General features: G+C 36.0%; 3 protein-coding genes across 12 annotated transcripts in view; 2 read left to right on the top strand and 1 right to left on the bottom strand.

Moving 5' to 3' along the window:
* The window catches only part of LOC111512194 (receptor-type guanylate cyclase Gyc76C), a 343,637-nt gene that overhangs the window by 286,025 nt on the left and 31,340 nt on the right, over positions 1-26,272 (bottom strand). The window lies entirely within an intron of this gene.
* Positions 1-26,272, top strand: part of LOC111503295 (uncharacterized) — a 60,890-nt gene that overhangs the window by 5,914 nt on the left and 28,704 nt on the right. The window contains exon 2 of one of the 5 annotated variants that reach the window (XR_012464346.1): positions 1,187-1,396. The exons of 3 other annotated variants lie outside the window; for them this stretch is intronic. Coding sequence is in view for 1 of the 2 variants with exons in the window: in XM_074170400.1 (XP_074026501.1) it covers positions 4,849-6,249 (1,401 nt within the window). In the remaining variant the exon portion in view is untranslated. Of the gene's footprint in view, positions 1-1,186; positions 6,584-26,272 lie in introns of those variants that run through there. One more of the 5 variants, XM_074170400.1, reaches the window with a different exon arrangement.
* On the top strand, positions 6,624-12,009 carry LOC141480442 (uncharacterized). Of its 2 annotated transcripts, XR_012464344.1 has the most exons (3): positions 6,624-6,927; positions 6,990-11,789; positions 11,855-12,009. XR_012464344.1 is itself a non-coding variant. In XM_074170399.1 (2 exons), exons 1-2 carry the CDS (start codon positions 6,759-6,761, stop codon positions 8,630-8,632), a joined length of 1,812 nt encoding a protein of 603 aa, XP_074026500.1. In that variant the 5' UTR covers positions 6,624-6,758; the 3' UTR covers positions 8,633-12,009. The 2 variants fall into 2 exon arrangements, 1 of the variants encoding a protein (XP_074026500.1); XM_074170399.1 differs by having other exon boundaries at positions 6,990-12,009.

The following is a 26,272-nucleotide window of genomic DNA, read 5'->3' as shown; positions in this document are numbered from 1 at the left end:
CTCACCATCTACCCATCTAGTGGGCTGAACCAAACCTAAATTTATGAAGCTTTTCATGCATTTGACAAGCTGAATGTAATATTGTTGAAACTACAATATTTTCAGATATTATTCGAATTGTAATCGTGACTTTTACTTCACCTTAGGAAACAGTGCAAGTTTCATCAATAGTTTTCTAGATTTGAACTAGTACGTATATGTGACGACCTGTCTTATAGATACGAGCTACGGGTGCAGTATATACAGGGTGTAACATAAGTACATTGAAATATTCAAGTGACGTATTCCTGAGAAAATTTTAAGAAAAAAAGTCTATATGAACTTGTGTCCGGAAATGCTTCGTTTCGGAGATACGGGGTGTTGAAATTGAATTTTTTTGTTCGCTTTTTGAAAATAACTCTTGCAAAAAATAAGTTATTTGCACGAAATTCGGTACACGGGGTTTTTTTGACGTGGGAAATCATAATTTCGTATTAATTTTCATGTAACATCTAAAGGGCACTGCGTACGCTGTCATTATTTATTTCAAATTGCCCAAACTTTTTTGACAGTGAACTTTTGGTACTTTTCATGAAAAAACCTAATTCCCACACCTTTTCCAAGTAAAAAAGGTACACCTCCTCAACAACGCTGATGGTGATCGTTTTCGAGATATTTACAATTTTCTATATCGATGCATATTACTTTATAGCCAAATTTGATATATGATGGAATCGGCCGATACTTGATGAAAATCCATAACTAACTTATTCTAAAAACACTTTATTGTATGATTTGCACTAGACAGTTTTACAAAAACGCAACACGTGTTTCGCCATATAATGGCTTCCTCGGGTGTGTCATTGAAACACGCCCGAGGAAGCGTGTCATTAAGACACGCCCAAGGAAGCCATTGTATGGCGAAACACGTGTTGCGTTTTTGTAAAACTGTCTAGTGAAAATCACACAATAAAGTGTTTTTAGAATACGCCAAATTTGATTTCAATAATTTTTGTCACTCTCCGCTTGCAAATTAGGTTAATTAAATAGAGTAGGCTATGAAAGTTTGTTTATAAAAATAGAAGTTCGCTGTCACACTTTCAACTATTAATTGACACATTCACAGTTCGGAGTTTATAAAGTGATTTTTTGGTACCATGTCCGACTTTACGAATGCTGAAATGGCTGATGTGGTTTTTGCATACAGCTTGGCTGACGGAAATTCAAGCGAGACCAGACCCATCTATCAGGAAAGGTATCCTCCAACGTATGACTCCTTGTGCAGCGACATTTGCGAATCTTTTCCGCAGTAGAACGGCCACGGACTACAAGAACTGTAGAATTGGAGGAGGCGGTTCTCGAAGAAATTAGTGAACATCCAGAGACAAGTACAAGAAAAATTAGTCAAAATTTAAATGTGAGTAACATGACAGTTTACAGGATTTTAAAGCAACAGTAATTATATTCTTATCATATTCAGCGTGTCCAGGCCCTTACGCTACGTGATTTCCAACCACGTATCGAATTTTCTCAATTTGCGGATGCAACATCTGAAGCATTTTCGGACACGAGTTCATATAGACTTTTTTTCTTAAATTGTCTCAGGAATAAGTCACTTGAATATTTTAACGTACTTATGTTACACCCTGTATATACAGGCCGTTTCTTTTATCATGTGGTAACATTGCTATATTCTAAACCGTAACAGATACGAAGACGATTAAATGAGAAAAAAGGTTACTGTCATCGGGAACAATACAATGGTCGAAGAAAATTTACGGGGACAGCCACCCTTCTCGAGTTATAGGGGGAAAACAAAAAATGCTGTTTTTCGTTTTTTTCGAATGGAATTGTTATTTCGGAGAATATCAAAAAATGGAAAAAGAAAATGTTATTTTATTCGAAGTGTACTATGACGATGTAATAATGAATATTCGATAACACGTTTCGTGTAAACATGACCACCATCAACGATCGAAACACGTGTCGAAGTGTTAAAATAACGGTTTGGTGTTGGGAAAAAACTCCAGTGATATTAATTACTACACCAAAGGTTCCAAACAGTGCATCACAAGTAAGTTATTTTTTTAATGATGTTATGTTGATATTGTCTACGATCAAACAGTTCCTCCCTTCCAGACGTCAATTTTTCAAAAATCACTTTTATTCAATTCTCTTTCTCTAATGGTCAAAGTCAATTATAATAAACTATCACCCGATCCTCATTTTGAATAATAGAATAACTGTCCGGTTAGCAAAACGTTCATATTACGTGGGTCTCAACCATCGTAAATTACACTGTTGCTTTTGCCTTGATTTATGTTGGATGAGTATGTACTACGTGATACTTGAACAGGAAGGTATTCGCCAAATGAATTTTAAATGTTGAGTGTAACCTTGACCGTTGAAGTTTTTCTTATGATGAAACAGGCGAGTTACAAAGCAAAAATAAAACATTGAATGTTTATTGACACATTTCGATTTAGGCATAAAAATAGGATATCCTAATAAAATTTTCGCAATGGATACTCTTATATAAACCATAGAGGAGACTAGAGCTTGTTATTTAAGTTCTCACATTTTAAAATTACGTTCATCAATGCAATTATATATCCTAGATATTAGTACGTGGTAAGTATTTTCAACATTAATATTTGACATTTGGAATTTCTCAAAGAAACAATTTGGCGTGGCTAAAAAAGTTACCGTTATTATCCCCAAGAAGTCTAAATATTTCAATGACAAAATTTATGAAGACCATACTGAAATGAAAATTTGGCAGCGATACAAATAGTACTATCGCTAAATAATAATCAAAATATTTCCAATACTTTTTATTTTTGGACAACTGTTTGTAAAGCAATAGTCAAGTTAGTTAAGAAAAACCAAAACAAAAGATAATTACATACAATTGACAGTATAACAAAAATAGCAATATCATCCCCTAGAAGATAAAAACTGATTTCTTGAAAATAAACGAGGGCTAGATGTGTTCAGTAAAAGTTTGATGATGATAGAAATAATTATTTGTTCAACTAGCCAGAGAAGTAAATAATTTACTGCCGCGGCTGGCATTCAATTGAATAGGCAAATTATTTTTCATTCATAAATGTTCCTTAATTGGGATTTTATGTCTCACGTTCGTAATTTCATAAAAATAAATTTTGATAAGCGCCCTGACAGAATTCTAGTCGATCTTCAAAAATTTTTAACCGGTAAGTAATAAAAAAATATTTGAAACTAAAATAATGTTTTGAAGTGAAAAACAAGTAAAATAGGTTACTAGTAGTTGTTTACAGCTGATTCTCGGCCTCCCCCCACCACTATGACGTATTAATTGCTTTTTTTATTGGTTGTTGTTTGGTGAAGTTTTTTTGTTGTGCAGTGAAGTCAAGGCGTTGTGACCTTGAAGTGTCTGGTGCATGGATCGTTCAGATTTTTTTTTCATATGAGATTTTGTGTGTTTATGTGTGTGTGTGTGTGTGTGTGTAGGAGAATGCACGGTACAGGGTTTCATCATGTGCTTGTTTGTCTATGTACAAACATACGTCTGCATACTTCGAAGATCCTCCAAGTAATAAATGCTCCATCGGTGTTAGGGCACCAAGTTAGTAGTGGAGTGACGTCACAGCAATAACCGTTCAACGGCTAGAGAGCGACATGTTCACTCCACGACGTGTGGCAGAGTAATGCGTATTCATCGGTCTGCCCTCACCTCTCCCGAAGCGATGAAGGTTCGCTCTAGCCCCGCTATCGATGGTGACACAACGGCAGCCGAGGACCGTTTGCCTAGCGTCTACCCTCTCCGAGACCGCAACGACCACTGCTTGCTCGTATATCGACATCTGTTATCGCATTCAGTTGGGAGGTAATCTTGGCGCATGTAGTTGAGAAGTGGGGTTGGCTATGACGTCTTGACGGGTCCTATCAGAGTGTATTTAAGAAGCGTACGAGTGTTGGCTATGTCAGTTTACATCAAGTGAGTTAGTGAGAACTATTATATAAAATGTATTCCTGTGACTGTGGTAAATCTTTCACTCGTAGTGATAATCTTCGTCGGCATCAGCTCCAGAGTTGCCAAGGAGGGCCTGCAGTGAAACGGGTGAGAGTGGATAATGCAACACCTATGTATACGTGCAATTGTTGTAATGTGACAATTCCTATGAGCCAAGTGAATTCTCACCGAAGAACCATGAGTCATAAAAATAATGCATGTGTTCAATTGTCTGACGGTGTTCAAATTATAACGAATGCATTCAATTGCCGCATTGCTACATACAGGGTGGAGAGTTCGATTGTAACCAGTGACTACATGTCATTTTTCAATAAGATTAGGCAGAAGGTCATTGAATTACTGGAATCAGCCATCAGGATCCATAAAAGCATCAAGGTGAATATGGAAGTTTTTGGGAATTATATTCTTCAGACTGATGATTCGAGGGACACGAAGTCATTTAATTCCCAAAATAAAATAGTGGACCAATCATCAGATTTGAATGCTGTTTTTGATGGATTCCGTGATGTAATTGTGGCTCAAACGACTGAGTTCCAGGATCGTGACTCAGGTATTTATTTTTTAAAAATTTCAATAAGATTGAATAGTAATATTTTTTTTTTTATAATTCAGGTTGGACTTGTGAAAAAATATTGTTTCTTGAGGTCAACATTAATAAATACAGTCCACTGGAAGGACGTTCATATGTGAAGCTGCCTCAATGTATTCAATGGAAGAAAGCTGTTGTGAATGTTCGTAATGAAGATCAATATTGTTTTGCTTGGGCTATAACATCAGCATTATATCCTGCAGATAGTCGAGTGTCCGAACTTACGTCATATCCACATTTTTCCACTGTTTTAGATGTCACAGGTATGGATTTTCCGGTTAAAGTTAATAATAAGAGTATCGAAATATTCGAAGATAGGAATGATATTTCAATTAATGTTTACGGTTTAGAGAGTACATTTGAGAAGGGTAAAATGAAGTATGAAGTGATTGGTCCATTGCGATACTCACAGAGAAGACTCCGGAGACATGTCAATTTGTTGTTTATAACTGATGACTCCGGTAATGGTCACTATTGTTGGATCAAAGATCTTTCAAGATTAGTTTCTAATCAACTATCAGCTCATAGACAGAAAAAATATTTTTGTGACGGATGTTTGATATATTTTTCTGATGAGAGATTGCTTTTACGTCATAATATGTATGATTGTAATCACATTAGTACCACAACACCAACTACTAATTTAAAGATCAATAAATATGGTAGAATGGTTGGGGAAAATAAACTAATGTTTGAAAACTTTGAGAGGCAAATGAGGGTGCCATTTGTAGTGTATGCTGATTTTGAATCAGTGCTTAAACCGATTCATGTGAATGAGCCAAATCCTGGAAGTTCATACACGATTAAAACATTCAAACATGCCCCATATTCATTTGCTTATTTGATAAAGTGTTCATATAATGATGATTTGACAAAATTTGTTACATATAGGGGTGTAGATGCAGCTCAGAAATTTGTGAGTAGCATTGAAGATGATTTGAAAGAGATACATGAAAATCATCTCAGAAACCCTAAACCAATGGATACACAAACTGTTGAAGAAGAAGAACAGTTTGCTGCAGCCAGAACTTGTGGTATATGTAATAAAGCATTTACTGATGGTGACGTCAAAGTAAGAGATCATTGTCATGTCACAGGAAAGAAAAGATCACATGCCGCTCACTCGAAATGTAATTTAAATTTCAAAATACCAAACTTCATACCTATCATTTTTCATAATTTAAGTGGTTATGATTGTCATTTATTCATAAAAGAATTGTATAGGAATAAAGAGAAAGTTGATGTTATCCCGCAAACTAAAGAGAAATATATATCTTTCACGAAGCATCTCTTTACACACAGCTATACCGATAAAGATGGTGTGGTTAGGAAGAATTATCTCAAAATGAGATTTATCGATAGTTATAAATTTATGACTAATTCGTTGGAGAAGTTGGGTGCAAACTTGACCTCCGATCAATGTTTGGAGATGCACAAACATTTCCCACAAATTGAGAAATTCAATTTGATGAGACAGAAAGGTGTATTTCCATATAGTTTTACTGATGACATTGACAAATTGAATTATCCATTACTTCCGACAAAAAATCAGTTTTATGACACACTCAATTGTGAACATATATCGGAAACTGATTATGATAGGGCTAGAAATGTTTGGAATTTATTCGAGTGTCAGAATTGGGGGAATACTCTGATTTGTATTTGAAGTCGGATGTATTGCTACTATGTGATATTTTTGAAAATTTCCGCACCACAAGTTTAGAGATATATAACTTAGATCCGGCACAATATTACACTGCACCTGGATTATCATGGGATGCCATGTTGAAGTTCACTAATGTTGAATTGGAATTACTAACTGACATTGATATGATTCACTTTTTTCAAAAAGGTATACGAGGTGGAATTAGTCAATGTAGCGAGAGGAAACATATAGCAAATAATAGATTTTTACCCAATTATAATCCCAATGAACCTTCCACATTCATTACATATTTAGATGCAACAAATCTATACGGTCACAGTATGTCACAACCTCTACCAACAAGTGAATTTACATGGTTGACACCAAATGAAATTTGCCGCATTGCTACATACAGGGTGGAGAGTTCGATTGTAACCAGTGACTACATATCATTTTTCAATAAGATTAGGCAGAAGGTCATTGAATTACTGGAATCAGCCATCAGGATCCATAAAAGCATCAAGGTGAATATGGAAGTTTTTGGGAATTATATTCTTCAGACTGATGATTCGAGGGACACGAAGTCATTTAATTCCCAAAATAAAATAGTGGACCAATCATCAGATTTGAATGCTGTTTTTGATGGATTCCGTGATGTAATTGTGGCTCAAACGACTGAGTTCCAGGATCGTGACTCAGGTATTTATTTTTTAAAAATTTCAATAAGATTGAATAGTAATATTTTTTTTTTTATAATTCAGGTTGGACTTGTGAAAAAATATTGTTTCTCGAGGTCAACATTAATAAATACAGTCCACTGGAAGGACGTTCATATGTGAAGCTGCCTCAATGTATTCAATGGAAGAAAGCTGTTGTGAATGTTCGTAATGAAGATCAATATTGTTTTGCTTGGGCTATAACATCAGCATTATATCCTGCAGATAGTCGAGTGTCCGAACTTACGTCATATCCACATTTTTCCACTGTTTTAGATGTCACAGGTATGGATTTTCCGGTTAAAGTTAATAATAAGAGTATCGAAATATTCGAAGATAGGAATGATATTTCAATTAATGTTTACGGTTTAGAGAGTACATTTGAGAAGGGTAAAATGAAGTATGAAGTGATTGGTCCATTGCGATACTCACAGAGAAGACTCCGGAGACATGTCAATTTGTTGTTTATAACTGATGACTCCGGTAATGGTCACTATTGTTGGATCAAAGATCTTTCAAGATTAGTTTCTAATCAACTATCAGCTCATAGACAGAAAAAATATTTTTGTGACGGATGTTTGATATATTTTTCTGATGAGAGATTGCTTTTACGTCATAATATGTATGATTGTAATCACATTAGTACCACAACACCAACTACTAATTTAAAGATCAATAAATATGGTAGAATGGTTGCGGAAAATAAACTAATGTTTGAAAACTTTGAGAGGCAAATGAGGGTGCCATTTGTAGTGTATGCTGATTTTGAATCAGTGCTTAAACCGATTCATGTGAATGAGCCAAATCCTGGAAGTTCATACACGATTAAAACATTCAAACATGCCCCATATTCATTTGCTTATTTGATAAAGTGTTCATATAATGATGATTTGACAAAATTTGTTACATATAGGGGTGTAGATGCAGCTCAGAAATTTGTGAGTAGCATTGAAGATGATTTGAAAGAGATACATGAAAATCATCTCAGAAACCCTAAACCAATGGATACACAAACTGTTGAAGAAGAAGAACAGTTTGCTGCAGCCAGAACTTGTGGTATATGTAATAAAGCATTTACTGATGGTGACGTCAAAGTAAGAGATCATTGTCATGTCACAGGAAAGAAAAGATCACATGCCGCTCACTCGAAATGTAATTTAAATTTCAAAATACCAAACTTCATACCTATCATTTTTCATAATTTAAGTGGTTATGATTGTCATTTATTCATAAAAGAATTGTATAGGAATAAAGAGAAAGTTGATGTTATCCCGCAAACTAAAGAGAAATATATATCTTTCACGAAGCATCTCTTTACACACAGCTATACCGATAAAGATGGTGTGGTTAGGAAGAATTATCTCAAAATGAGATTTATCGATAGTTATAAATTTATGACTAATTCGTTGGAGAAGTTGGGTGCAAACTTGACCTCCGATCAATGTTTGGAGATGCACAAACATTTCCCACAAATTGAGAAATTCAATTTGATGAGACAGAAAGGTGTATTTCCATATAGTTTTACTGATGACATTGACAAATTGAATTATCCATTACTTCCGACAAAAAATCAGTTTTATGACACACTCAATTGTGAACATATATCGGAAACTGATTATGATAGGGCTAGAAATGTTTGGAATTTATTCGAGTGTCAGAATTTGGGGAATACTCTGATTTGTATTTGAAGTCGGATGTATTGCTACTATGTGATATTTTTGAAAATTTCCGCACCACAAGTTTAGAGATATATAACTTAGATCCGGCACAATATTACACTGCACCTGGATTATCATGGGATGCCATGTTGAAGTTCACTAATGTTGAATTGGAATTACTAACTGACATTGATATGATTCACTTTTTTCAAAAAGGTATACGAGGTGGAATTAGTCAATGTAGCGAGAGGAAACATATAGCAAATAATAGATTTTTACCCAATTATAATCCCAATGAACCTTCCACATTCATTACATATTTAGATGCAACAAATCTATACGGTCACAGTATGTCACAACCTCTACCAACAAGTGAATTTACATGGTTGACACCAAATGAAATTCTTAATCTTGATGTGATGGATGTGAGTACTGATAGTCCGTATGGGTATGTATTTGAAGTGGACATTCATTATCCACAAGAGTTGCATGATAAACATTCTGACCTTCCATTTTTAGTCGAAAAAATAATACCACCTCGTACACAATCGAAAATTCCCAAATTAATTCCAAATTTGAATGATAAAAGAAAATATATTGTTCATTATAGGAATCTACAGCAAGCTGTCAAAAATGGATTGATTGTAATGAATACACATAGAGTATTGAAATTCAAACAATCATGCTGGATGAAACCCTATATAGATCTTAATACTGAAATGCGTAATAGGTCTAACAACAAATCTGTTAAAGATTTCTATAAACTAATGAATAATGCGGTGTATGGAAAGACAATGGAGAATGTAGATAATCGAATTGATGTTAGACTCGTTACACATTGGGAAAATATAAAGAAAAATATAGGTGCCAGCACTCTCATAGCCAAACCAAATTTCAAAAATTGTTCAATTTTCACTGATAATTTCGTTGCCATTCAATTGGGTAGAGTGAAGGTTCATTACGATAAACCATTATATTTGGGATTTTCCATATTAGAATTATCTAAAACAGTCATGTATGACTTTTTCTATGGATGCATCAAACAACACTTTGATGAAAATGTCTCTTTACTTTACACAGATACCGACTCGCTCATTCTTAAAGTAAACACAGAAAATTTTTATGAATTCATAAAAACTAACATAAGTAGATTTGATACATCCAATTACAGTATAGTTAACCAATTCAATATTCCAGTAACAAGTTCAGTCTTGGGTAACTTCAAAGATGAATTTCCAAATGATCCAATCATGAGTTTTTATGGTACAGGTGCTAAAGCATATTATGTGAAATCTGTTGATGGTGAATTTAAGAAAGCCAAAGGGGTTAAACGATCTGTAATAAAGAATGAATTGACATGCGAAGATTATCAAAAAATCGTCGAACAAGGTGGTATGATATTCAGAAAGATGAATTCATTTAGAAGCGTGTTACATGATATGTATACTGAATTGAAAAATAAAGTTGCATTATCATATCACGACGATAAACGATTTATCATTCCGAATACTACCCACACTCTTCCTTGGGGTCATAATGATATTGAATTTTATGAAAACGATCCAAATGAGAACATTCGTTGGATAAGTAATATTATTCAACAATCACAATCTCAGGAGACTCCATTGGATCAATTGATTAATTTATTATCTGCCGAGATCAATGATTGAAATATCATTCAATATCTTCAAAACCGGAAAATTCAATATTGATATTTATGTAGCCATTTATAATTAATAATATATGATAGAAGTAATGTGATATTAATGTATTATGTATGTATGTATATGTATTACTGTAATGAATATAAAATGATTAAAATTTTATTTGTATTATTTCTATTTCCCTAATCAATTACTGCAATATATAGTATAATGTAAATGACAGAAATATCAGTTTGAAGAGAATCATCGTAGAGTGCACAATGTCTAAAACAATCGATAAGTTTGGTAGAAAAAGAAAATGGGGTGGTAATGTCATTCGAGGTCCTCCTGGGAATGGTTTTAAATTAACAAAAGATGGTCATTATGACATGCAAAGGAAAATATTGAAAAATACAAGTGAACCAATTGACAAGAGTGATTGTGTAACTGTATCATATCTTGAGGGGGAAATTAATGGAGCAAAGGAAGTTATACTTCTAGCCCTACAAGCTGCAATACAATCCACAATAGGCAATATTGCTCGGGACGCCCGGCAAGCATTTGACGATAAAATTGCAGAGGCTCGGATAACTTTCACTCGTAAATTTGACAAACTTACAAGTGATGTAGACATAAAAATGTCTGACATAACAGCGTCTACAAATAAAAAATTTGATGCTATGTCAAACATAACAGGGACTACAATGAAAAAGTATGATGTACTGGAACAGAGAGTTGAAGTATTGGAGAAAAACCATAAAGAAGTTTTGGAGAGAAACTATAAAGTCAAGCCATCATCATCAGGTGGACTGGGATATCCAGGACTGAACATTAATCCAAATCATAGAATAATACAACCAAAACCAAAACCAACTGATGATGTATTAATGGAACCAACATGGTGAATGTATTCCCTCGTTATGTTAGGTTAATAGTTACGTTAGGTTAGCTGCATAGTTACGTTAGGTTAGGTGTTAGGTTAGTATTCCCTCGTTAGGTTAGGTTAACAGTTACGTTAGGTTAGCTGCATACTTACGTTAGGTTAATAGGCGATCGCGAAGCGATCGCTTCGCGATCATGAAGCGATCGCTCAGCAGGCCGCTTCGCGGCCTGGGGCGCTCAACATCCGCCACTTGCATCCGGCCCGGATGTAAGTGGTGGATGTTGAGCGCTGAAATTCGGCCGCTCCGCGGTCGAGCGGTCGCTTGCGGTCGCTCGGCCGCGGAGCGGCCGAATTTTAGCGCTCAACATCCACCACTTGCATCCGGGGCGCGTTTTTTGCCCCTTCTCGAAGCCCCGCCCCCTTTCCGAAGCCCCGCCCCTCCCCTCCCCGAAGCCCCGCCCCCCCCGACTCCCAACATTTGCGCATGTACACCCCTACCCTCAACGCGCATGTGCGCTCCCACCATTTTCCCACCACTCACGCATCGAAGTCGATACCCTCCGGAGAGCACTACACAACATTCAGTTCGAGAAGTCATCTCATCGAGAGCAGTCCACTCCACTTCAAGGCAGTAGCTTCCGACGACTAACTTGACATTTGAGTAAGTAAATTAAGAATGTTATTTTTTTTATATCAACTAACTTTGTATTATTTCTTCTTTTTCAGAATGGCAACCAATACACAGGAGGTGAATAATGCTGTGGCGTCTATTCTGCCGGTGTCCGCTGACCAGGAGGAGGCAGCATCTTCGAGAGCGGTGACGGGTGACCAGGCAACCACTTCGCGTTCGCGAGTTAGGTGTAGATCTTCTAGCCCTGACTTATTCGAGGAGGAGGAGGAAGTCAGGGCTGTGAAGAAGGTTTGCCAACGACCTGCAGCAAGGTTGGTCCTATTTCAAAGTACCGAGCTACTTGCAATAGGACTAATCCTTATGCAGGTAGTTTTTCGACCTCTCGTAAGAGGGCCTCCATACCAGCAGCAGCACCAGCAGCAGTGGAAATTCCGAGGAGTCCTTCTCCGGAGTTGGTGATATTGTCGCCGTTGGTGACGCGACTACCACCGCTGCCAGCGACACCGGCGGATCCTGAGGTGTTGGTGCCACAAGTGCGACAGCCTATCGGAGAGGTGAGTGAAAAGATGAATACTTTTCTACAGAGATGCAAAGAAATAGAACATGCTGCCCGATCTAGTGAGGCCGCGTTGACTAACATGAACCGCCTAAAGGGTGAAAAGGTTAAGCGACGTAGGGAAATAGAGAAAGAAATGGCCGAACTAGATCGTGACATTGCATCTCTGGAGGAAAGGTGTGAAGCGGCAACCTCTTCGATAGAGCTACACAAAAGGTTATGGACAGCTATGGACCCTTTTTTGTAGATTAAGTATAAATATAAGATTAGTTTTAGGTTAGTTAGGAATATTTAATTATGGTAGTTTTAAGTTTATATTTGTTAAGTTTATATTGAATAAAGGAAAAGGAAGTGAAATAAAGGGTGTACACTGTTTTTTGGTTTGGTACACATTGAACAATGCGATGGTTGGAGCATTTTTCTTCACTTCCTCTTATTATTATTATTATTTTTTTATTTCAATTCCAAGTTCTTCTAGACAAATACCTCACATCAATTTTTGTGTTCTCTAATCACTTGTAAATAATTCCATGTGAAGAAAATTTAAAAAATAAAAAAAATAGACATGTTTCATAGTGAAATCGACAAGTATATTTCATTTGTATTTTATCCATTCAAGTATCTCTTTCATTGAATATGTCTTATGTCACTTTGCAATTTACCCCTACTCATTGAATATGTCTTATGTCTCACTGCAATTTACCCCTACTCAATGTCCCACTCCTCTCCCACTCCCTCTCGAAAGTATAAAAGTAGAAATCATCTGATGAAACATTCAGTTGATCAGCTAGCATCGAGATGGAACCCGATTCAACCTCCGAACCCTATAGCTGCCCGGATCAGGGGTACAACTTCAATTACTGGGATAACAGCCAGGTACAGGTAGTCTCTTCCACCACGGAACCCCACAGTCCGCCATATGAATACCAGGATCACGACATCAGGATGCAAGTTCAACATGTCACTGGCAGTGACGAAGGACACTTGGACGATTCGGAATATCCAGATCCTGACGGATGGTGGGACCCTGCTTATGATGACATTGTCCCAATGAGCAGCGACGACGACGATGATGACGACGACGACTCTGGCGATGATGCTGATGACGAGCTTGACGTTAGACGTCCTCCACCATCCCCTATCCTCATCGAGGATAGTCCTCCGCCATCCCCAATCCTGATCGATGATGATGTCCTCAATTCCGATGATGACATATAATCATCTACTCGTCCATCATTTCCTTTCCTTTCCTTCCACGGAGTACACACTTTTTGGTTGGTGTACACGAGGCACTGCGAGGCTGGGGCAGTGTCTTCCTCCCTTCCTCTCCCTTCCTCCCCCTCTTATTAGTTTTTTTTTCCATAATAATCACTAAGAATTTCTCCTAATAATCGCTCAGAGTTTCATTCTTGATGTTTTCGAATCTCAAACACTGTTCTACATTTCACCCCCTCCATTTCATTTCTTCCAATATAAATATAGCAACAATCCCAGTTCTATATCATTCTTCCACAATGTCGAGTACAGGACCCATCCAAGTACATGAAATAGATTCAACGTCTGATCATTTGAGTACAACCTTCGCTCAATTTCTGCAGCGAATCTATGATCTTCCTGATGATTTCGCAGAACGAGTGGAACAAGGTATTCAGGACGACATAGATGCTGTTGACGATAATAATGCGGATGATGTGATTAGTATATCATCTGATTCAGATGATTATGACGACGACGACATCATGAGTATATCATCTGATTCAGATGACTACTATGAGGATGATATCATTAGTATATCATCTGATTCAGATGACGATACCATAATTATTGTTTCTGATGATGAGGAGCGTTAGTCCATATCATTGCATGGATTAATAAAAAATAACAGCCCTTTTCAGGGCTACAATTAAAGACTGAAACAATAAAAAAATAGCTCTTTTCAGAGCTACCATTATACTTTCAAACAGAAACAGATTCATACCATTGTTAACATTATGTTAACATTATAATCTCAAACGAAATATATGTATGTGAAAGTATTCATCATTATATGCATATGAATGATTGACAAATGCCAACTTCAACTTTCATTTAAAGTAGTACTCATCATATGCATAGATATTCAATGACTATCAAATTCCAAATTTCGACTTTTCAGTCAAAGTAGTAATTTATTTGTCATATAATGTATAGATATTCAAAGACTAACAAATAGTAATTTATTTGTCATATAATGTATAGATATTCAAAGACTAACAAATTTCCAACTTAGACTTTTATTAGTCAAAGTATTCATTTGTCACATAATCTATGAATACTAATACAACTAACTACTGTTTGTGTGAATAATGTAGCCCTGAAAAGGGCTGTTGTTTTTTTTTGACCAGTTGGTCCACGGTTATTGTGCCACAGGTTGGACATTATTACATATAATACATGTAGATACTCGGGTGAAGTTTGTTAGTGGCCTCTCGCAAGCTTCACACCAATTCTGTCCCATTTCCATAATTGAGACAGTGTTGTGGGTGTTGACATGGGCATACCACCCTCCATTATTGTTTCTATGCGAATAAAACCGAAAGCAGCACCAACATAGTTTTTTGTTCTCTCCATCTATTGTGCTGATCAATACGTATGCATCCAATGCACAATACAAATCCAAGGGATCTTCCAGTGTCTCACTGACATTGAGTGTTCGCATACCGATCCTCATAGCACCATCACCTTCAGTTGTGTCAGCTTCTATCCCTTCATCATCTCCTTCTTCATCCATGACCCTCTCAAACTCCATCACGTCATCATCTTCGTCGCTTTGGTTGGCCTCGTTTTCAACTTCGTCTATCTCATCTTCATCGACTCCAACATCTTCTGCTTCAACTATTACTTCCTCTAGCGGAACATTGACATCCTCATCATCTGATTCGTCTATCCAATTGTTTTCATCAACAGCAGCTATTCTATTTAATGCAGCATTTATTTTTGCAGAATTCATCTTGTTGTTGTTTGCTCACAGTTGTAGAGAGTGAATGAATGAACTCTAGGTTTGCAAGTCAACTTATATAGGAGGTGATGCGACTCCCACTTGACTCGTTTAGAGTGGAATAGTAGGAGAAGTTATCCCACTATACTTCCACATGATGTTGATTTGTATAAATAGAGATCGTAGGTATAGGAGAGAGCATTCAGAGTTTCTGTAAGTCATCTCTTAATATTTCTAATCGAATTAGTAAAATGCCGTTTCCAAAAGAGTGGAATGAAAAACCAAAAGTGTGTGTCTACCCAATGATGATTGCAGGGGCTATTGTGTGCTACTTTTGTCAAATAAGTAGACCTAAGGATTCAATCAATCCATGTACTGGTATGTGTAGTGATTGCGTGTTGCGGATTCAACTATCGCCTCCTTCTCATCCACCGAAGCGAACAAAATCGGATTATCGTCAACAACAGTTACAGTGTCTGAAGTGTTCCGAACCTATAATATTTAACAATATAGGTATCTGTAGAAATATTTGTGGTACCTGTGCTGCCGTTCCAACTCCACTGCAACGTTGTTTGCGTTGTGATACATATTCCATGAATTGTTGGAATCATGTATGCAATGCATGTAGAAGTACTTGGGATCTGTGTGAGAAGGTTGGTCAACTCTACCCCAATAGGAGAATCCATTTTTTTCAATGTTGGTGTTTGACGCACGAGCAACAACTATTGAGGAATAGAGTCAAAGAAAGTTCCACATCCACAGAGACATATTAACATTTTTCATTTTTTATTATCGTTATTGTCCTCTATTATTAATAAATATATATATTTTGAATTTATTTGTATTATTTTCTAACATTTAAAAATACATGCATGCAACACAAAGTTTTCCTCTTAAATGACAAAGATTGTTACATGCGTGAATAGTTTAGTGAGAGAGCGCATGTGTCAGTTGATGAAAGAGCGCATGCGCTAGTTTATTTTCTTCTATAAATGGTGAGGTCTCAGTAACATCATCACCTTTCCTATCCACATTCTATTGCTATCACATATCATTCCTCAGACCTTAATAATCATGAGCTCTATGCCGCTATTGATTGCTGAAGATGGTTCACCACTTGTTGATATCGATCAGACTGATTTTGAAAATATTCCAGTATTACATTTATCGAGTCAAGATTCGATAAATGATTTTGATATTAACGACTTCGTTAACTTTGCAGATGTGCCAGAACCAAATGAGCAAATTATTATTGAAAATCCGATCGTTTCGCAATTATCATCACTCAAACACTCTTCATCTACCCTTCCTCTTGGTGTTGATAAGAAATCTAGAACAATCAAGAGGAAGGTTACTAAGGCATCTTCATCGATTGTCACTGACTTTAAAGAAAAGAAAGAATCCAAAAGTGTTGTGCGACAGAAAAAACCCGCAACGAAAAGTGACAGATCGAAGAGGAAGCCAAAAGGTACTCCTAAAGAAATGAAGAGTGATTTGAAAGCTGAACCGCTATCTTCTTTCAGCCCCCTCCATCGGTTTGGGGAAATGAAAAGGAAAGCAAAATGCCGTCTTGTAAAGGCACAGATGACTATTGCTGAACTTGAAAAGAGTGAGCGAGCTATTAATGCTAATAATGAAACTCTTGAAGCATTAGATGCCAAGATTGCATTAGCGAAGGTTGAATTGGCTAGAATGTCTAAAGATGCTGATGAACTCCGTTCAAAAATTGGTAAAGATAAGCAATTCCATCAACGTTCGAGAATGCAAGCTCAGGCTGAGCTTGAGGAGTCGACTAAGCTTTATGAGACAGCATTATCAGTGAGAGATAATTGGCAAAAAGAGTTGGATACTGCATTTCAAAGTGACGGCGATTAGTTTTGGGAATGATAATGTGTTTTCAATATCGTGAGTTGAAAAATATAAGCGGGAATGGAGTATACAATTAATTTGGTTTGGTATACACAGAACATTGCGAATGGCTGGGGCAATGTTTACCGCTGCAATATTTTTCAGTTCACATACTTATAATTGAAATGAAAACAATAATGAACTTTAATATTACTTTATTCATAAAAGTCACTATTATACACATTTAAACCATATTTGATTCATCAATCCAAGAATTTTGTTCGCTAGGAAGGCCTAACCACTTTACATATACTTTATTTTTTCTTCTCTTCAACACCTTCTCAATCAGATATACGTCAGGATTCTCGGTTCGTAATAACTCTTCTTCGTAAAAACATCCTCTAATCGGCTGTTCATTCATATCTTCAAGATTATAAGTCGTTGGGATGGTTTTATTAATTTTAACAATCTTGAATAGCTCCGTGGTAAAATTCGCAGTGTAAGACTTTTCAAAAATATGTTTGTATTTACTTATACGTACAATATCATTTAATTGGAATTTGGGTTTACTTTGTCTTCCTCCAATTCCATTGATACCCTTGAATTTTAATTTTGTTGTTGAATCAACATTGATGGGTGCCATACCTATTGTACGATGAACTTTATTATTATATCTACTAGTTATAATTGGAAGAATATCAAGCCATTTGTGGTGACCTCTCATCGAAAATTCCTTGTAGAGCCATGCCTTTATTGTACGAATCACTCTTTCTGCTATAGCTGCCTTCTTTGTGCTAAATGTTGAATAATGATTGATATTATATTCTCGCATGAGAGATGAGAAGCTTTTATTGAAAAATTCTTTCCCTTGATCGCTTTGTATGTGTTTGGGGGAGTATTTGGCTTCTTTCAGTACATGTTTCATTGCATTAGTTACTGTACTACCTGTTTTATCTTTAACTGCTACAGTCCACAGATATTTGGAGTAACAATCTATCACTACAAGTATATATCGGTATCCTTCATTACTTTTTGCATAAGGTTGCAGTTCAGCTAAATCTATTTGCCATAGATCTGCAAAACCTTTGATGGTGGTTATTCTTCTACGAAAATTACGTCTTGCAGGTTTATGTAATTCATTAACAACTTGTCGTTTGACATCACTTATTTCATTAGTCATTCTATTTCAATATGATTAAAGAGAAAAGGTGATAATGTTACTGCATTGAATGATGATGTGACAGTGATCATTACATGTGAATATGTTAATATATTATACCTTCTTCACGTAATTCTTCAATTATTGAAATTATTTCATTATCATGTCCGGTATGTCCGGCTGACTTTGAAGCTACCAATAGTCGTAGGCGAGCAACTAACTCTTTCGGTGAATTCCAGTACACATAATTCACAGGTTTAGAATTATATATTTTCTCCATTTTCACTCGTTTGAGTGCTCCACCAATTTTACTTCTACTTCTTATTGGATATTGTCGTGAGTCTAATAGAGGTTTGATAACTTCACGAAATTTTTTAGAATTTGTATTTTTAAAACCATTCTTCAGATGATATTGTTTATATGGAGCATTCGTTATTTTCAATATTTTGGAATATACTTGACGAGTTTCTTCATTATCAACATCTTGTGGATTCTTCAAAAAAATCATATCATACAATTCTGGACTACCTGCGCATTCATATTTTTTCACTTTATTAGCATCCCAAAATGAAATGTTTCCATCTTTGAAATTTACCACTAGACTTCCCATTTTCAGCTTTTGTGTAATTGGATCCATACGTACGCCAAATGTTCCATCATATGCTGGATTTCTAGATTTTATATTATTCAAATGTTTCATCAAAACATCTTCACCACTTTCATTCATAACAGGTGAGATGTCAGGATCCGAGGAATCGATGTGGGACGATGATGGTGTTTCGAATAGAGTTGTTCTCATATCGTCTTGAAGTGTGCTCGTGTCACTATTCACAGATGATACACTACCAAAAGATTGTTTTCTTCCTATTGGAGTACTCATGGGATAATTTGAAGTAGATTGAACAGTTCCATGATTTGGTGATAACACTGGTGATTTAGAAGTAGCGTTTGATGATAAAACATTCAATGGTTTCATTATGGGCTCATACAATCTTTCAAGTGTCGTACGATTTTCAATATTATCATTCTTGATAGAGTTGAATTTCTGCCTGACAGCTTCTGTTGTCTCTACTAGTTGACGTTTCAAATTTATTTCATTGTTTTTATTTTCAGGATCTTTTTTTGTATTCATAATGCCCTTTTTTTTGAATTAAAGCTTAATTCGTTGGTGAAGTGACCACTACAATATTCAGTGATCGAATAAGTTCCAAAAACAAGATCATGGGTATATAAAACTATCGAATCCTTTGCGATATCTACCTTCATCTATTTTTCTATCCTTATCAATGACTAGAAATCCATATTGGTCCTCCCAGCATTTAACACACATCAATTGGAATTGTTTGAATGTTACATCGGGTGAAACATGATCTGAATAAATGTGATGTAAATTCGTCTCATCTTGTTTGAACATTATAATGAAATTGGTATTGTCACGCACTAACTGTTTGGGTACCCGTGAATATGTCTGTGCTAGATAAAAACAATCAACATCCTTATGACGTCCCATACAGAAATATGATCTAATAATATCTTGCTTTTCACATATCACATCATCGAAAATGAAAACAGAATTAGGCTTAGCGTCGGAGGGTTCCACTATTTCTGCATTATTGCTGAATGTATAAAAACCTAATCCTTTTATAGGTTCCAAAACACTTCGCAAGTACTGATATTTAGGTTGATTGAGTGATTTCGAATAGAGATACACATTTCTAAATCTCAGTCCTTGTGGATGTGTTAATAGTGATATCATTGCATTCGTCTTTCCACAATTTGAAGGTCCTATAATGAGTCCTCGAACTGATGATGGAAGTAGTGGACCATGTCTGAATACCCTTTGTCCATTCAATCCACAACCAAATTTCTCATCTAGATTATCTACAGCAAACTTTTCTTTCTGTTTTACAATGCGCATCGTGCCGTGGTTGGAGACTATATAAATGTTATTAGCTTATTCATTTCAATGTGTACCATCAAACGATACGGACGTATTGAAAGTGATCGTAAAATTAAAAGAGGTTGTGGTTTTGTTAATGATTTAATAAACAAACTTCCTTTCGAATTACATCTACCGAGGTTATCAATACTGTGGACCGGGTACAAAATTGAAACAACGTTTAGCTCGTAACGACCCTGGAATCAATAAATTAGATATTGAATGCAAAAAACACGATATTCAATATTCTAAGCATCCATCCGATCTTGCAGCAAGACATTTAGCCGACAAAGAACTTGAATACAGCGCTTGGGATAGGGTTAAATCGAAGGACGCGAGTATTGGGGAAAGAGCAGCTGCATTACTTGTCACCAACATTATGAAAGCGAAAAGACATATGGGCATGGGTTGTAGTACCAATAAGAAAAAATGTAAGAGGAAACAAACGAAGAAAAAAGTTGCATTTGGTGCTGGGATAGTCCATAAAGTGCGAAATGTATTGAAGAAAGCTGGTGGGAATCAATTTGTGACGAATAATAGCAAAAAAGCTATCACTGTGGCATTGCAGGCGGCACGTAAATACCTTAAAGCTGCCGGTGGAAAGAAGAAAATCCGCACACCACGCATAATTCCTGTTCCCAAGATCGGTGGACTTTTACCATTGATACCAATTTTTGCTGGACTATCCGCACTAGGAAGTTTGGCGGGAGCTGCTGCTGGTATTACCAAGGCCGTGAATTCGGCAAAAGCCAGCAGAGCGGCTTTAATGGAAGCCAATCGTCACAATAAAACCATGGAGGCTGTAGCATTAGGCAAACGCGGAAGTGGAATATATCTCAAACCATACCGTAAAGGTTTAGGACTATATTTAAAACCATACAAAGCCACAAACAAAACAAAAAACTAATTGAACCCCTACCTCAGAGGCCTCTTACTGATCTCGATCTCAGTTATTATGCACAAAAAATGAAAATTCCACATTTTCGTGGTGTTTTTATGCGTGATAGATTACCATCTTCAGGTCCAAAACAAAACGAGACAGCTATTGTTAATTTAGATGGAATAAGTGGACCAGGAACACATTGGGTGGCATATAAAAAATGTGGGAAAGAAGTCACATATTTCGATAGTTTTGGAGATCTACCCCCACCATTGGAATTGACTCGATTCTTTCGAAAATGTTCGAATGTAAAAATCAAATATAACTATGATCGACAACAGAAATTTAATACAGTTCTCTGTGGTCACTTGTGCTTGCAGTTTCTCTCTAAATAATTTTCCAAATAAAAATGGATTCAACACCAAAACTGGATCGGGAGGCTATCAAGGGAATGGGGTTTTCACTTAGAATGTTTTCAAAATATGGTACCTTGAAAAAAATGGATAAAGTGATGCTTGCAAATATGCCTAAGGAAGTGATACTTGCATGTGTTGCACATGAGATTGCATATGTTTGGGAAAAGTTGCCTAAGCATCTGCAAGATGACATCGATATAATGAAACATAGATATTGTTATGAGCACCACCACCACGATCAAAATTCAGAATCGGATGTTAATGACGGTCCTATACCTCGGAAATCTATGTGTTGTATTTGTAATATAGAGGATGTGAATATTGGTATCAATAAAAATGATACTTATTACAATACAACACCTTCCAAAAAGTGTAAATTGTCTCAAATGTGCTGTTGCTGTGTACAATAATAAATTGAAATGTGTTTCAAAATATTCATCAGTCATGTCACGAAAGTTCGAGCTACAAGCTGTCGGGACAAGTGTCTTGAGTGCGGATTTTTTTCCACCAATTGAATTGGATAGGAACAGTCGTTATGGATTAGGACTTTTGGGATTCTATGGTGCAATACAATCAATAATATAACTGAAGCTAATAACTTAGTTAGTTTTAGAATCAGTAATGACAACTCATCGATACCCCAAAAGTTGACAATTGAAATTCCATGTGGTGCTTATGAAATAGAAGAGATCAATGCCGTCATACAGAAACATATCATGTTCAGATTGTTTCATGATAAAAAACCAAATGATGTCGTTGCAGATGATATTTTCTATCTACACGCCAATAATAATACATTCAAATGTGAAATGCGATCCAAATATGAAATTGATCTGACACATCCAAATTCAATAGCAGAAATGATGGGGTTCGCTCATGAAATATTTCCACCAAATCAGATACATGAATCATCATTACCAATAAACATTACAACTGTGAGACTTATCCGCTTAGATTGCAATATAATATCTGGTTCATATATAAATGGTGAAGAATCCCACATTCTTTTCTCATTCGATATTGATGTTGAACCTGGCTACAATCTCACTAAAGAACCACACAGTATTATATATATGCCTGTCAGTCCAGAAGGTCGTCAATTGATTCACAACATTACAGTGCGTATTTTGGATGAAAAAAATAACCTTATCGATTTTGGAAGTGAAGAAGAGATTTTCATTATTTTGGAATTGAAGAAAATCGAATAACTGTTGTTATGGGTTTCATTTATAATAGACAAAATCGCATTGAACAATCCCAAACGAGTTGCACTATCAAAAAGAAAGGTGTGCATAAAAAGAAGCTCATTCCACAAGTGTATGCTAAACAGTTAGCACATAACGCTCTGTCTGTGAGTGATCTTAAATTTTTGAAATCGATTGGATTGAAAGTGAGAAAATAACAATGGTGCTCGAAACAAACAATGAAAAGTTGAATATATTCAATGAACCAGTGCTCGATCATTCTCTCATAAGTTTACATGAGCACACATATAAGCCCTATGGATCACCGCTATTCAGGAATTCGGATGAAATCAGAATTGCAATCAATAATCAAGATGTTATACTAGATATTGCCGAGAGCTTCATTTACATAGAAGGTAAATTCACCCCCAAAGATGTAGCGAAAACATGCTATCTCTCGAATAATGCAATTGCATTTCTCTTTGACGAAATTCGTTATGAAATGGGAGGTGAACAAGTGGCTGTTGTTAGAAAACCTGGGATAACATCTACAATGAAAACCATGATATCATTTGGACAATCTCATGCTAACACATTATTGACATCTGGTTGGGGACTTTCACAATTGAAGCAAGATATCTTGGATACAAACAGTCATGTTTTTAGTGGAAAACTACCACTGAAATATTTGATGGGTTTTGCTGAAGATTACAACAAAAGTATCTTGAATGCCAAACAGGAATTGATTTTGATTATCGCTCGATCATTCAAAAACTCATATATAGGTGAGGTTGATGCTGATTTGGAAATAAATAAAATCGAATGGAAAATAAGGCATATTGTACCAGATGATAAACACAAGCTCAAACTTTTGAGTAGAATAAACAAAAGCGGTCTGAATGCCAAAATCAAGTTGGCGTATCGTATGTGGGACCTCTATGAACTACCATCATTACGTGGGACTTCTTCAGACATATGGGCCATCAAAACAACTAACGCATTGGAAACTCCTCGTTTTGTCATCATCGCATTCCAAAGTACTACCACATCTGAAGATAGAACACAAGATATTACAAAATTCACAACTGCTGATATCAATAGTATTCGAGTATACTTGAATTCTGAAGTTTATCCATATGAGCGTTGGAATTTGAATTTCGATAAAAAACTTGATGCTCCTGCTTATTATGCTTTTGAGAGTTTCCAGCGAAGTTATTATGATAAAGATATGAGTGAACCTCTGATGGACATTGGACAATTTAGAGAGAATCCACTATTCGTCATCGATTGTTCCCATCAACCGAATGCAACAAAATCATCAACTATTGATATAAAGATTGAGTTTGAGACGAGGAAGACCAAGTTTCCAGACAACACTAAAGTATATGCATTAATTTTGCATGATACAGTTTTAACATACAATGCATTGGATGGTTCAGTTCATAGCAGATATTGACACTTTTTTTTCACTCTATCATGTACTGTTTTATGATCTTTTTTTTTTATTTGTAACTGACTTATATCATGTATTGTATTTTATATCATATTTATTGTTTTGTAATCATTTTCTATTGTATTTCATCAGATTTAAATAAATAAAACATGAAAATAATACAAAGTTTTTTATTTGACATTATTTATGATTCACAGGAACATACAGACTATCTAAAATAACTTCTTCCTCATAATCATCATTTTCGCGACCATCTTCAATTTCCTCTCGATTTTCATCATTCAATTCAAAGTGATGAATAATCCATTCTGGCAAGTATGGTTGGAGGCTATACAGGAATCTTCTTAGGTTCAGTTCAATCATAACCTCACAAAGTTGCCACAATTCCAATTCATTATCCAAAAATTTGTTGCAAACTTCTGCACCACTCCAATAGTTCTCAGCATCACGAAGGCATAATTCGATTTGTTTTTCATCATAGCATACACTCATATCATAAACGCTTGCATGTTCGGCTCCATCACCCAACACCTTCAATTTAGACGACAAATGTTGAACCGATGATTTGAGATCTACAATATCGACCCAATCTTGACTTGCGTACTGCATCCACATCTTTAAATGGTGGAACTGAAATCGAACAAAAAAAAAACAATAAGCAACCTCCAATTTTTCAGTGATATAATACTCACATTCCCATTTTACTTGTAGTTACAAAGTGAGTGTATTCAACTAAGTTAGTAATGTTTATATTTCCATATAATTATCATCTAATATATGAATATTAATAAAACAATAAGAAATTCATTATAATTACTATTATTATTCAATCATATTGAATTTGACTAGAGTTATCGTTTTCACACCAAAAAAAAACTTTGTAAGCTATGACCTAAAGAAATTCACTATAAATTATTACTATTATTCAATCATATTGAATTTGACTAGAGATCGCGTTTTCATGCCAGCAAAACTTTGTTGGCTCTGTCCTAAATACATCATCGTATATTTACCACCTGATGAGTTGATACAAGATATATCGTCATCACTGAATTGCAACGAAATACGTTTTGGTAGCCATGTTTTAAATAATTTATCATTGCTCACATCTTGCAAAGTTAATAAAATTGATTTACCAAATCGTGTAGAATAAGTTGACATATTTTTAATTATGTACACTTCATCAATTGGCAATGATGATAAGGCCTTTTGCTCTAGTATTTCAACCTCCTGTACAATCAAATTATTAATTTTATTCAAGTCTACTTTTGAAACGGACATGATGAAAATATATATGAAAATATAAACAATTTCCAACAGACAAATACACTCACCGTCTTCCTTCTATTACGAACTGAATAACACTCTACCAATTGCTAACTGCTGCAGATATATTCGTCTACTGATTTCATAGTGTGCCAGGCATTTCTTTTATATTAAACAGTGTGAGTCACCCCCACCATGAAACCGTGAAAGATTCACATTGCTAGTTGCTATCCACTAGAGATGCCTGACGTCACAGCCAAGCCCATCTCCCAACTTGATGCGATAACAGTTGCCGGTACGAGCAAGCAGTGGTCGTTGCGGTCTCGGAGAGGGTAGACGCTAGGCAAACAGTCCTCGGCTGCCGTTGTGTCACCATCGATAGCGGGGCTAGAGCGAACCTTCATCGCTTCAGGAGAGGTGAGGGCAGACCGATGAATACGCATTACTCTGCCACACGTCGTGGAGTGAACATGTCGCTCTCTAGCCGTTGAACGGTTATTGCTGTGACGTCACTCCACTACTAACTTGGTGCCCTAACACCGATGGAGCATTTATTACTTGGAGGATCTTCGAAGTATGCAGACGTATGTTTGTACATAGACAAACAAGCACATGATGAAACCCTGTACCGTGCATTCTCCTACACACACACACAAACACACAAAATCTCATATGAAAAAAAAATCTGAACGATCCATGCACCAGACACTTCAAGGTCACAAGCCTTGACTTCACTGCACAACAAAAAAACTTCACCAAACAACAACCAATAAAAAAAGCAATTAATACGTCATAGTGGTGGGGGGAGGCCGAGAATCAGCTGTAAACAACTACT

The sequence above is a fragment of the Leptinotarsa decemlineata genome, unplaced genomic scaffold (genome assembly GCF_025532065.1).
Source record: "Leptinotarsa decemlineata unplaced genomic scaffold, Ldec_3_MD MMD2_P_RNA_scaffold_9, whole genome shotgun sequence".
NCBI classification, from domain to species: Eukaryota; Metazoa; Arthropoda; class Insecta; order Coleoptera; family Chrysomelidae; genus Leptinotarsa; species Leptinotarsa decemlineata.
Note: the sequence above shows the minus strand (reverse complement) of the source record. Positions and strands in the feature narration are given on the sequence as shown.

What these genes read in the sequence shown, in the direction of transcription:
- LOC141480442 (XM_074170399.1), top strand. Translation starts at nt 6,759, where the DNA reads ATGGAAGTTTTTGGGAATTATATTCTTCAGACTGATGATTCGAGGGAC. An exon ending in GTTCCAGGATCGTGACTCAG is followed by an intron (nt 6,928 to 6,989) that starts GTATTTATTTTT and finishes TTTATAATTCAG; the next exon opens with GTTGGACTTGTGAAAAAATA.